This window comes from Plecotus auritus (assembly GCF_963455305.1).
Source record: "Plecotus auritus genome assembly, chromosome: 1".
Classification (NCBI taxonomy): domain Eukaryota; kingdom Metazoa; phylum Chordata; class Mammalia; order Chiroptera; family Vespertilionidae; genus Plecotus; species Plecotus auritus.
In genome coordinates, this window is record NC_137770.1 from 240,364,060 (window position 1) to 240,377,260 (window position 13,201).

Genomic DNA, 13,201 nt, shown 5'->3' on the forward strand with positions numbered 1-13,201 from the left:
AATTTACTGAACCCACTAAAAATGTCATCAAGTTTATATCTTAATGAATTGCTCAGGACAGCCTTGTAAATAGTTACTGGTCACGTCAGGCTCTAATAATGTTCGTTAAGAAGGTTGGCTGGCTGCACTCGTACTTCATTATATTCCTTATTGGCTACCTGTTCTCACATCAAAACAAAGGCAGCCAACTTTTTGCCAGAGGTCACCTGGAGTTCTCGCTTAATGCAGAGTTACGGAGTCACCTAACAGGTGGAGAGAAGCTGTAGGTCTTACCAGCTGTATGTTAGACCAGCTTGTCCGGTTGATGCTCAATAGAGTTCATGTTATTTAAATTTCAGTACAACTCTCCAGATAACCACATCCTAAATGTTTTCAATTATCTAGGTTATTGTATAGTAATATAGCTTTTTTTTGCTTGGGAAAATGAACTCCTAGAATTTTAGAAAAATGGAGGATTTTAAAGAGTAAAATAATTATTTGTTAAACATTTAAGAGAGTGATAAAATAGAATATTGAATGTCTCTACATTTGTCTTCTACAATTAGAAACATGATACATACAGTGTGAGGATAAACCTAGTTAGCCAGACTAATTATTGTCTGACTGATTATTATTATTAAAGATTGGTTAGATGATTATATTTGAATATGGCCCTGCTTTGCTAAATAATAACTATCTAGTAACTTATTTGCCAGAAAACTCTATTCATGATTAGTATGGGTTTTTTAATTTGGTATTTAAGTATTTTTTTTTCTCTAAATGTGTTTTTATGGTTGTTACACCAAAAGATTTAAGCTTATTGAATAGTTAACAAACCCTGCTGGAAAGCCTGCATTTTCGCAGCGGGTTGTGCAGTGGTCCAGGGGGCAGGGTTTGCAGGCTTCTCTCGCAGACCTCCAGCAAATGTTTCAGAGCTCTGAGGAACCTACCGAGGCCTCGGAAATCAGTTCTTTAAGGCCCAAGAGAGGCAGTGCTTACTTATAAACTTATTAACTTAGGTCCTCAAGTGAATTCATACCCCCAAAAAGTAAAAGAAATCATGTATGAAGGTCGCATGGAAATGAGGCTTTGAATGAATGTATCTTAAAGTTGCCTGCTAATCTACACTAATAAAAGAGAAAGATGCAAATTGACTGTACCTTTGCGACGCCCACCAGCCAATCAGGAGTGAGTATGCAAATTAACCCAACAAAGATGGAAGGTTAATTTGCATACGCAGGGGCCGAGAGGCTGGAGGCAGGGCGGGGCGCCTGTGTCATCGCCAAGATGACGATACAGGCATTCCGCACCGCCCCAGCCGCTCCGGGCCTCTGGGCAGCGTGGGAAGGCGGAAAGGTGGCTCCGGGCTGGAGCAAAGGCAGAAAGGCGGCTCCGGTCCCAGTGAAGGCGGTGCCGGCAGCCAGGGGAAGGAAGGCCCATTCTTGCACGAATCTTCATGCATCGGGCCTCTAGTGTACTAAACAAAAATGAAGTCCTTTAAGCCTTGAATGTGATCATTGGCAAACCTTTCTTATAAAATAATAAAATCCTAGAGCCACATTAGCTTCCATCACAGCTGTTTGGATAGCAGGTCATTCCTCATTAGAGGAAATGATGAGGACTTCTTTGACACTTTCTAATAACGAAACTTTATAGAACATGTGACAATCCATCCCTCTGTGTCCTCCCAATTGTTCTTTTACTGGCAGTATTTTAAAGATATGTTTAAAATGCATTTTATGATGTTTATTTAAGGCACCCTAATAAACTCTTTCAGATGGTAATAACTTAACATTACTAGATAAGGTCTGTTGTTCTCCCTGACTTCCCATTTCCATGTAGCAGTCCCCCCAGACCCTAATACAGTCTCCTCCCTATCTGAACGTAGAGGTTTCTATGAAACCTCTCATGCCTAAATAGCGTAAACCAAAGAAGCAGTTGACATTAATTTATGTGTTTATTTTGTTCACCATGATGATCAAAATGCTTAAATATGTCCACTTCTACACTTAATGTAAACTCCCTTCTGAGCTCTTCTGCTACTAAGGACACATCTTGCTAACGGACACACAAAATGAAGATAAAGCCCAGATGCTCCCAGACACGGGGCTCAGCTCTGGTGGCCCGATGCTGAGATGCTGATGTGGTTCCCTGGGAGCTTGGCGGCCCCTCTTGCTGCTCAGGGTGTGAGCTGCGTCTATGTCAGCTCCCTGCAAATCAAATGCTTTTTATAGTAAAAGCAAAAACTACCTTGGGATTTCTTTCGGTTAGTGAAAACAAGTACCAACGTGGTCCTTTGTAAAAGCAAAGTGGTGTAAAGTGGCCTTTTGAAAAGCGGAGAATGCCTGGATATGGGCACATTTTCTGCCAGAGCTGTAATAGCTGAGTGTTTTGCAGTGACAGACCCCACCACATTTGCTCAGCAGGCTTCCCGGATCAATATTTCACTGCTTTATTTCTGTGAGATAAAAAAGAACATGGTTGTTTAACCACAGCTATCCAAAAGAGACAGAAAATTTTCAATCTTTACATAATTGATTTTGCAATAGTATTTAGTTCTTTTAAGGTTCCTTTTTTCTCTCTGATCCCTGAGAGTCATTGAGGATTCTTAAAAAGAGTCAGAGGACAAAGGACAAAAAAAGCAAGAACAATGGAAATGCCCTCTCAATGGATCTAGCTGTAGCAGGGACACAGACAGCATGATGAATCCATTTGTATTTTCCAGAATAATTTTTCATATTAAAAATCACCCGATTTGCTTCTCTATTAGGGCCAGGCAAACGTGTCATTTGTGAATTAGGCACAGAGTCAACAGTTGGCACTAGCGACGGGCATCCTAGATTTGCCTGAACCACCCAAATCTACCACAAAAGATTTCACAAGCTGCCACGGTGTGTTAGAAATTGACAGATTTAGAACTGCCTGTTTGATTTAGACAGGCCACAGGTGTGTGCCTAAAGTGTTAAAATCAGTATAGATGACTTTATTTAAATATGAACTAATAACTCTATGGTTGTGTGTTTTGTTTGTGTGTTTTTGTTGTTTTGGTCTGTTTCTGGCTAGCTCATCAGAGTTGTAACAAGCTCAATTAAAGTTCAAGGAATCCTGTCTTATGCCTGTGTCATACTCTTCTATTTGGGGTAAGATGAACTATTCTTGAATATGTTTTTGGTTATACAGTAAAGCATAAATGCAAGGTATAATCAAGTCATGCTACACCCATTCTAACTGTCCTGGGCCCCATAACAGCTTGTACCTCCAATATGTTTGTGACTCAGTTAAGCTCTGGTTCAATTAAATCGCTATTTGCTAGTAGTATTAATAGCACTTTAGATTTTATTTTAATATTTAGTGAAATCATTTACTTAAAGCTCTTTTTACTTACAAGTTAAGTTTTACCCATATTTTATAAAATGAAATCTGCCATTGCATTCAGACATTTCTCTATGTACAAAAACCTCTTTGAATTTCTATTGTATTTGCCACGTTAATGGTTTAGCACAGGGGTCGGCAAACTACGGCTCGCAAGCCACATGCGGCTCTTTGACCCCTTGAGTGTGGCTCTTCCACAAAATACCACGTGCGGGCACACGTACAGTGCAATTGAAACTTCGTGGCCCATGCGCAGAAGTCAGTTTTCGGCTCTCAAAAGAAATTTCGATCGTTGTACTGTTGATATTTGGCTCTGTTGACTAATGAGTTTGCCGACCACTGGTTTAGCATACTCGAGGCCTATGTCATAGAAACCTACAGAAGATGCAGAAATGTAGTTGCTCTGCCTGTGACTGGCTGAATTTTTATTTGCAAATTTGTTGGTCTTGCCTGGCTTACACTTTGGTTGGGGAAGAGAAATGGTAAGAAAATAACAATATAAAGAGAAGTTTTTGTCTCTGTTAGTTTCTCAAGAAGTGAATTTATGATAAAGCAGCCCAGCCCAGCTTTAGGTTTACTTATCCAGAAAGAAAAAGGGACCCTGCACTGGCTTCAGTGGAGCACGAGGAGTTATGCTGCGAGTGTCAGTCTGGGAGACGGTCAGAACGGAGTATCTCGAGGAGAAAGGGGAGAGACCAAGCAGGACAGTAGTAACCTCAGCCCTAGATTCGCTCAGAATCGTCCCCTGGGCTGAGGTCTGCTTCCCAACTGGGAGCTGTGTGTTCCCGGTTTCCCACGTGTGTCTCCTACCCTGTCCCTGCCCGGTGCCTGGCACATGGAGGTGCCGGAAGCGCCTGCTGCAGGAGCACAGCATCTGTCACTTGTCATTGTCTCAGGAGCATCATGAGTCAGGATCATGCTTCCAGACTGTTCTCACTGAGCTTTGGGCAGCTCGCAGCCCTGCCCTCATGGGTCCTCTGCTCAGCGCTCCCCAATGAGCAGCGCTCGCGGCTGCTCCCAGTGCTGGTCTAGGGACCGACCGAAGAGAACACCAGGACCTGCCTTTGTGTCCCAAGTTCCAGTGGGAAAGGAGGCAACCACCAGAAAGACAAATTGCTGTGAAGGGGCCAGTGGTGGCAAGTGTTAGGAAGAAAAGCATGGTGGTGTCTGGACGGAGAGCCACAGAGGTGGCTGCCCTGGCGAGAGAGCAGGCGCCTCTCTGTGCAGGCGGATGGAGTGAGGGGAAGGCCAGGCAGGCTCAGAGGGGACACAGTGCAGGCCTGATGCCAGGAGCACACGGGAGAGGACCTGGCAGCCCTGGCAGGGCCCGAGCCTCAGCTCTACGGGAGGGAGAGCCCCTGGGAGGTCCTGTGCAGAAGAAAGAGCCACTTCCCTTGGCTTCTTGCCAGGACCACCCTGGCTGCTGAGCAGAAAGGGGCCTGGAGGGTGACGAGAGGAGAAGCAAAAGCCGGCTGGGTCAGGAGGTAACTGTTACTGTCCTTTCAGGGCCGGTGGCTGTAGCTGGAATTGAGTGGGGGATTTGTCAGCTAGGGGCATATTTTGCAAGTGGAGCTGGACAGGACTGGTGGAGGGATTGATGGGATGTGCGGTGTGAGGGGGATGAAAGAATCAAATGTGAGTACAGAGTTTGGAGCCCAAGCAATTAGGGCTATGGAATTGCCACTTACTGTGACAGGGAGGCCTGTGACATATATATGTGGGTTCGTTTTGATTTGTTTTTGGAGGGTTAGGGCTGGAATCAAGAGTTCTCGTAAGTTAGACATCCCCCAGGCAGCTGGCCAAGGAGCTGTGAGGCCCGAGGTGGGAGCTTTCTCTCCTGGTGTAGAGTCCACAGGGGCCTGCCAGGCCCCGCCTCACACTTGCCCTCCGGCCTGTGACCTCCTGTCGTTGCCAGGTTTCATCTAAGACGTCAGAAACAGCAGCCACTTCCTCACTCCCTTGACAGGGCAGTGAGGTCCTGGGTGCTGGGCCATTTAAGGCCCCGTACATGAGGAGATTCAAAGAGGAAGAGGGTTTTTTTGTGTTTGTTTTGTTTTTTCAGATTTTTTGCCAAATTTGTATCAAGTACCTGAAAATGTTATATACCTGACTTCTGTAGTTATAGCTGTCTAGGAATTTATTTTGAGGAAATACAGATTTAACATAAGTTTTCTTAATCAGGAACTTTTTAATAGAAGAAAAATACTTAAAATAATCTAAATATCCAGAAACTAGGGGCTTTGAGGGGGCTTTGTTCTAAGATAACCCATACAGCACAATAATCAGGTCCGTTAAAATAGTGTCCCTGCGGAACATTAACTGATAGGGGAAAATAGTCATCGTATGCTGTTTATGTGAAACAACAATGATGATAATGAAATAACAGGGTTGGTTGAAGTTTCTGTGTGCCTGGCGCTGCTCTGAGCACCTCATTGAAGGAAGTCATCTCCTCTGTGGACTGACAGGTTGAGAGACTCAGGTCCACGCAGCTTCTAGGCAGTGGAGTCAGGTGTGAACTCAAACTCTTGGGCCCCAGGTCTGTGCTCTGACTCCAGACTCCAGCCCCTCCTGCTTCGTAGCCCCATTCCGAGCAGCGAAAAAGTACAAATCGATGTGTACGCACAGCAGCATGGTGAAAGGGATGCGGCAGTGTCCCAGGGATCAACGCTAGAGTGTGGAGCTGTGTTATTTTATATATATATATTTTTGTTGTTGTTCATCTGTAGCTACTAAATGTATTTGTTTTGTAGTAAGAGAAAAAAATTAAATAATCTGGAAGGTGAAACTTCTAAGTGATATAGGAAGAAAATAAATGTTAGTCAGAAGGTATAACTTTTAAATGATATGACTTCTTACATGAGAAGTAGGCATTTATCCTCGGTTCCCCCATGACAGGGAAACCTGGGCGTGGCGCTAGGCCCTCGGTGTGGGATGTCTCAGACTCGGGCCTCCGACTCCCGGGTCCTCTGTTCACCTGGTGGTGGGTGGCATGCCCCGCGATTGAGATGAGTTCCAACAGTGGTCGTTTGTCTTTTCCTGCGTTTAGGTTGATATCCCTGAAAGTACTGAATAGCATTGTGCTGCTGGGAAAATCATGCCAATATGTGAAGGAAGCCAAAATGGAAGAGAAGCTGTTTGACCCTCCCCCCACCAGCACTCCCGGCAAACCGTCCAGTAAACCACAGAGCAAGTGCAAACCCTTCCAAGGTAGGTGGGGCCTTCTCATCGCTTCTCTGCATCATCTTCAGGAGAGTTATTGTCTTCTCTCTCCCTGTAACAAATCACTGCCCTCCAACGTTCAGCAGTGCCTTCAGGGTTTGACTTCATTTTATTAGTTGTTATTGCTAATGTTTCTGTTTAGATCTCATCATAGATGCACCCCATGCAGTGCTCTGAGTTTTTACGTTCAGTAGATCATCAGTGAGCACCTGTTACGCGGGTTAGCAAACAGAAATGGTGTGGCCTCTGCGTTCCGTTATGCATTACTAGTGACTCGGTGCATGGATTCATGCACATTGAAAGGAAATTAATTAGAAGGTGGCCAGTGGGGCAGGACTGTGCGAGATGGGCCAGACACGCCCTGAGGCCAACCTCCCACGGTCCTTCCCCAGTGTCTGCAGAGTGGGTGGGGTCCCTCCAGCAGGTGGGGTCCCTCGGCCTGGCCTGCGGGATCAGGCCAAAAACCGACTCTCTGACATCCCCCGAGGGGTCCCAGAGTGCGAGAGGGCACTCTGCAAAGTTGCTGTCGTTCAGGGTGTGGAACGCAAATGCAAGTGTGCAGTAAACCAGATTCGGGCCGACAGTGCCCCAGCAACAACATAACCCACGGCCAAAGATAGAATCGCTTGGCTCCGTGAGGAATCAGGCTCCCTCCTCTCTGGTTTCGGGGTGAGTCACCCAAGAACCGCTGCTGCCAAGTCACTGCAGCTCAGCAGCTTCTGCATTGAGCATCTGCCCTCTGGTGGTCAGTGCATGTCATAGCGACTGGTCAGACAGTGGGAGGGACACTTAGCATATTAGCCTTTTATATATATATAGATGGCTGCTTCTGCAATGTGCCGTTTGGTTATCATTACACTTTTGTACAGCACTATGATATTGGTAAGCTCATCTTTAGTATACGTTTGGAGGAAATCCTTTTCTAACTAAAGGCCCTGTTTTTCCACAGAAGAAACCCTGTCCGCCTCTGTCACCAGCCAGCCTAGCCATCAGAAGGAAAATGTCATACCATTACTTGTGACAAGCAATTCCGACCAGTTCCTGACAACTCCAGATGGTGAAGAGAAGGACATAACGCAGGAAAACTCTGAACTGAAGCACAGGTCCTCAAAGAAAGATCTGTTGGACATAGACAGGTTCACAATTTGCGGAAACAGAATTGACTGAATTCTGCGGCTCCCTGTGCCCAGCGCCAAGGCCTGGGGTAGCCACGGTGCCGCCAGGGCGGACAGTTGCAAAACGTGGCACTTATATATTTATTTAAAACTTAAATTATTAACAGAAAGCAAATCTGAGTAGCTTTCTACCAGTAATGTGGCCTGGTTGAAGGTCAGGTCACGGAACAGCAGTGACCTCCAGCCTGGATGGCATGGGGAGCCCCTCTTCCCCCGAGAAGCAGCAGTCACTCCGGCCTGATGGGAACAACCTCGAATCACTTCAGTTCGGTCCGTCTGTGCTTCCAGAACATCAGCTCTGACCTCCGGCCTCTGCAGTGTAAGGGATCTACCTGGGAAACGGAAGCTTTCCCCGCGACGTTACCTGCCCTGCCCCATACTAGTTCCACAGACAATTTCTAACTGCTTCATCTGCCAAAGCATTTAAAAAAGTAATTACACTTAAGTCAAGATAAATATTCTCACCACAGAATAATCCTGGAAGGTGTATCTGAATTAATCAGAATAAAAGGCTACCTTAAATAAGACATGATGAAGAGTAGCATTTTATAGGGGAAAACAAGCCCTAAGCCAGTTTGTCTATTTAAAAAATATTAATGAAGGTTATGCATCACTGAGAATATGTTTTATAATTTTTCAGTTTACTCTTTAAAGCAAAATGTGAGCCGTGTATTGTTTAATTGCAGTGGGTGAAATAGAAATTACCTTACAAAGACGTACTTTTTATACTGAAAAAAGCAGAGCAGGGGTAACTTTAACGTATAGATAACTGGTTTCACTTTAAAACTTAATTGCTTCATCAATTGTTACAGTCAAAAGGATTTGGTGTTGAATCGGCTAAAGAACTGTACAAAATTCAAAGGTGTCAACCTGTAACTGAGATTTTTAAGTAACAATTTTAAAGTAGATAAGTGGATTGAGCAGCCATCCTGCTCAGGCTTATAAAGTGCATTAGCCTTTCTGTCTGGAGTGCCTGTGCCTGTGCCTGGGGCTGGTCTGTGTCCGGTGGGAGCGCCTGTGGGGGACGGCACTGCCTGGTGTGCCTGCGCTGGGGGAGGAAGCCAGTGGGGTGTGGGTGGCTGACTGGGTGTGGGGACGAGTTTGTGTGTAGATGTTAGGAACAGCAACCAAAAGGTGCTTTTTGGTTGGTTGAGGTCAAGATTCCATTTCTGCTTGCTTATTAGTTTGTGGCCTGCCTCATAGGACAAGCTGTTTCCCACCACATTTCAGCTTGAGAAACCTTCCTTCATCTTTATAAGAATTCTGCAACCTCTGATTTCAAAGTGTCCACATGTCACTGTTCTTTCCTTTGACCTTTTCATTCTGAAGTTCGGCTCCTGTGCTGCTATTTCAGGCACATGATGTGCAGAGGTAAATTTCAGGGGGGTTGGCTGTTTCCTGGGTGAAACGTAAAGCTAGCTTGAATGCCTTGGCTTTTCATTTGACATACAAGTGAATTTTAATGTTTTGCATTAAGTGAAGAAATCTTAAGGTTAATGTTCACGTGGGATAAAAGGAAACTGTACAGAAATGCTTTTGTGAGACCGCAAAGTACTTCATGTTAAAAATGAAAAGACTTTTAGGTTGCTTTCTGTGTGTTTCAATGAAGCACCATTTTAAAATTACTTTTTATTCTCCTCTTCTCTTCTCCACCATTAAGAACAATGTCCACAATGAATAGGAATAGCTTTGGGGAAAACTTTGCCAAACAGAGTCCTAATCAGAGCAAGAATATGACAGGGGTGTATCTTTCACTTTAGCTCGAATTTTTCTGTTACTGTGCTGTCAATTCCGCAAGATTTTAATTTCCTCTGCAGGATATATTGGGAGTTCGGAATGATGTTCATTTCTTCTGTCAAAATGGCATTCAGTACTAATTTTATAAGTGCATCTTGTGTGAAACTCAATAAATTCAATTTTGTAATCTTTTTTAAAAAGGTCACTGAATTTATTTTCATGATGTTTACTGTTATATTTGGTAGAGTGAATTTCCCATTCTGTAAGAATTTATTTCTAATTTACAAGTGGCAGGACTATCTAATTTGAATTCTTTTGGTCACAATGGTGGCAAAATGTTTGAATCTTGTCTTTAGGAAACAAAAGGCTGAGTCTCGATCATAGACCACTTAATACCTGTCAGTACATGAAGGGACCTGCATTTTACAAGTGTTTTGAATGTCACACAATATGCTTTTCACATCTGGGAGTTAAGTTCAAGACAGGACTTTGGGTCGGCCAACACAGCTCAGTGGTTGAGCATCAACCTATGAACCAGGAAGTCATGGTTCGATTCCCAAGGCACATGCCCGGGTTACCGCCTTGATTCCCACCCAGTAGGGGGCGTGCAGGAGGCAGCCGATCAATGATAATTTCTCATCATTGATGTTTCTATCTCTCCCTCACCCTTCCTCTCTGAAATCAATAAAAATATATTTTTTTAAAAGACAGTACTTTGGTTTTTAGAATAATCTCAGCCACAACGTAGGTCAGACTCTTACCAGCTTTCCTTTGGAATTGAAATGTAACATAGGGTCATTCAGGAGCTTGTCTGGATCTTCTTGGTACTTGGTACTTTTGTAGCTTGTGGATGTTACATTCTTTACATGGAAGAACCTTGTTATCATTAGATCCTCATAAACATTCTTTCTGCTCTCAGTGACTCAGCAGAGCACACACATCCACAAAAGAACTTAAAATCACTGCATTGTGAAATGTCTCAGCTTTATTTTTTCTTTCAGTGGAGATTTATTAATCGCCTGTGTGTCAGGACTGTTGGATGCTGTGATCAGCAGTGGACAAAGTCCCTGCCCTCCTGGGGGAGGCCCGTAGCAAACGTGTCAGTGAACTAGTGTGCTGGAGACAGCTAAGCCCAGGGATCTCCGCTTGGTTTCATTCTGAAATAAACCCAGCTGTTTAACATTTTTATGTAAGTCTTATTTTTTTTCTATTGAATTTGCTTAAAATAAGATAATTGAATAACAGTTTCAAGTGCCTCTACAAAGTACAAAGAAATAAGAAAATGCTCCTTTACTGAAGACCCTAGTTATCCATACAGACAGGGTGCGAGCTGTCCAATGGGAGACTGCTCTCCCGAGTCCGTCCCGCTATTCCACGTGGCCAAGGGACTGATCCTCAGCGAGGGATGGAAGTTGAAGGGGTATATGCCATTTCAGGGCCCTTCCACCTTCTCTCTGCTTCCCACCAGCTGGAACCCAGAGGTGTGCCCTCAGCCAGCCATGCAGACAAATGCTTGGCGCTCTCAGCACCCAGGGAAGGAACCGGGGTCCAGGGAGGCCTCTGCCGAGCCTTTCACACAGCTCTGCCTGCAGCGAGGGAGCAATGCATGCCTTCGTTTCCGTGTGCCACGGAGTGTGGAGGGGCTATTACAGCCCACACCCATACGCCAGGGACTCTGAAAGGCCCAGTGAGAGATCTTCACATAGAAGGAGTGAGGGTTAGACCTGACTCTCTAAAACATGTGCTTCTGAAATACTCTTGGATTCACGTTTACTATTGTTTTTAGGGGAAAAGATAAAGATAACTATGTGGTCAGCCTCCCGGCACCCTGGTCCGTCTTGAGCTGAACACTGAGCATGCTCATCAGTGGCACAGTCCCCTTTGATCAGATGCTCTACCGAACAGCCATGCCTTGCCCCTTCTTCCTCGGGAAAGTGGGGTGCACAGTCACAGAGCAGATGAGTATAGCCCGCCAGCACAGAGATACGGAGGCAAAAGGACTTCCTATGTACAAAGAGCAGCACCGGACTTCCTCCACTCGGTACGTGTCTGAGTGCCTGGCAAGTGCCAACCGTCATGCTGAGAACACTTGAAGGGATAGCTTTGTTCCTGGGAAACTGGAGGAGGCGGCAGGGGCCAGATCTTGGAGAGCTTTTAATGCCTTACCAAGAATCCTGGGCTCGATCCCATAGGCAATGGGGCAGCGTAAGTGGAATCTGAAGTTGGATTGCAGTAACTACCACGTGAGAAGATAAATGGAAAGAACGACTGTGTAAATTATAAAGTGTTTACACAATTTACGCCTGACGCCTCAGAGCCTAGTTCAGTGGTCCTCAAAGTGTCCCTGAACCAGCAGCAGCCCAACATCTGGAACACGTTACACATGCAGGTTCTTGGTCCCACCCAGACCTGCTGCGTCAGAAACTGGGAGGGGGCCCGACCACCTGTGTTTACGGCCCTCCCGGGGACTCGCACGCATGTTCAAGTTTGAGAACCGCTGGCCCCGATCTGGACCTGAGAATTTGGGGGCCAAAAACAGCTCCATCTGCTTCTCCCAGAAAAGATTGGAGAGATGAAAATAGAATTTGGGGCCAAATTCTGCTTCTGACTGACGTCGTTTGCTCAAGGCCAGGCAACTGGACAGAACCAGGGGCTTCCGGATGTCCTCAAACCCCAGCGCTCCGCCCACCATACCTTTGAGGCTCCACCCCTCCCACAACTGTGGAACCTTCCAGCCTAGCCATGCAGAGCCCACAGAGCACTGGGTCCAGGTACCACATGATGCTCTAAAGCTCTGATCACCAAGCCAAGCTGAGGATGGAGGAAAGGACACAAATCCACTAGGTGGAGCAGGTGAGCCCCAGCACCCTTTGTGGGAATTCCTTTGGCTCTCAGAGCGTGACCTCTGCTCCAGGATCCTGAGACAGAGCAGACAAGGCAGGCAGGGTTCTTCTCTTTAGAAGCATATATTACAGTGGCGAAACCAGAGAATACACGTGGGAGCAGTTGAGGTTTGAGGAGGTTGATGGATGCTGTGGAGAGAACAAGATAATATGATAATAGGGACGTGATGCTTTCCTGAAACTGGCCGGTCAGGGAAGCCTCTGAGAGGTGATACATTCCTGGCCAGTGTGGCTCAGTGGTTGAGTGTTGACCTATGAACCAGGAGGTCACGGTTCGATTCCCAGCCAGGGCACATGCCCGGGTTGCAGGCTCCATCTGCAGTGTAGTGCACGCAGGAGGCAGCTGATCAGTGATTCTCTCTCATCATTGATGTTTCTATCTCCCTTTCTGAAATAAAAAATATATATATTTTTAAAAGAAAGAAAGGAAAAAAAAAAGAGGTGATAGATAACGTGAGCTGCGAAGAATCCTCATTCAGGCAGAGACCAGCAGTTCAAGCTGCTGGGAGAGAGTGAGCAGGGTGTTTTCCAGCAGCTGCTGGGTGAGTATCTGATCGTAATCAATGCTCGTCCTGACATAAACCAGTCCCCTTCTCAGCCTCCCACTGTGCTGGATCCTGGAACAGGCCAGTGTCCTGACCTGGTCAAACAAGTCAAGTAATTTTGTGCACCTGGTAGCATCCGCGTACTAGTACCCAGAACTGCCCCGCCCCGCCCCCGACCCTTTACCGTATTCCTCGGCTCTGGTCAAGAGGTGCAGACACCCATTGCACCTGCGGCTGCCCAAGGTGTGCCTTGTATGTAAGTTTCCCTAAT

At 45.7% G+C, this 13,201-nt stretch overlaps 1 protein-coding gene across 1 annotated transcript in view; it reads left to right on the top strand.

Annotated features, from left to right (window-relative positions):
- The window catches only part of TAPT1 (transmembrane anterior posterior transformation 1), a 55,005-nt gene extending 45,332 nt beyond the window's left edge, over positions 1-9,673 (top strand). The window contains exons 12-14 of the mRNA XM_080667225.1: positions 3,043-3,119; positions 6,398-6,558; positions 7,520-9,673. Coding sequence (XP_080523351.1) covers positions 3,043-3,119; positions 6,398-6,558; positions 7,520-7,737 — 456 coding nt within the window. The 3' untranslated portion in view covers positions 7,738-9,673. The remainder of the gene's footprint in view (positions 1-3,042; positions 3,120-6,397; positions 6,559-7,519) is intronic.
- Positions 9,674-13,201: the final 3,528 nt, after the last annotated feature.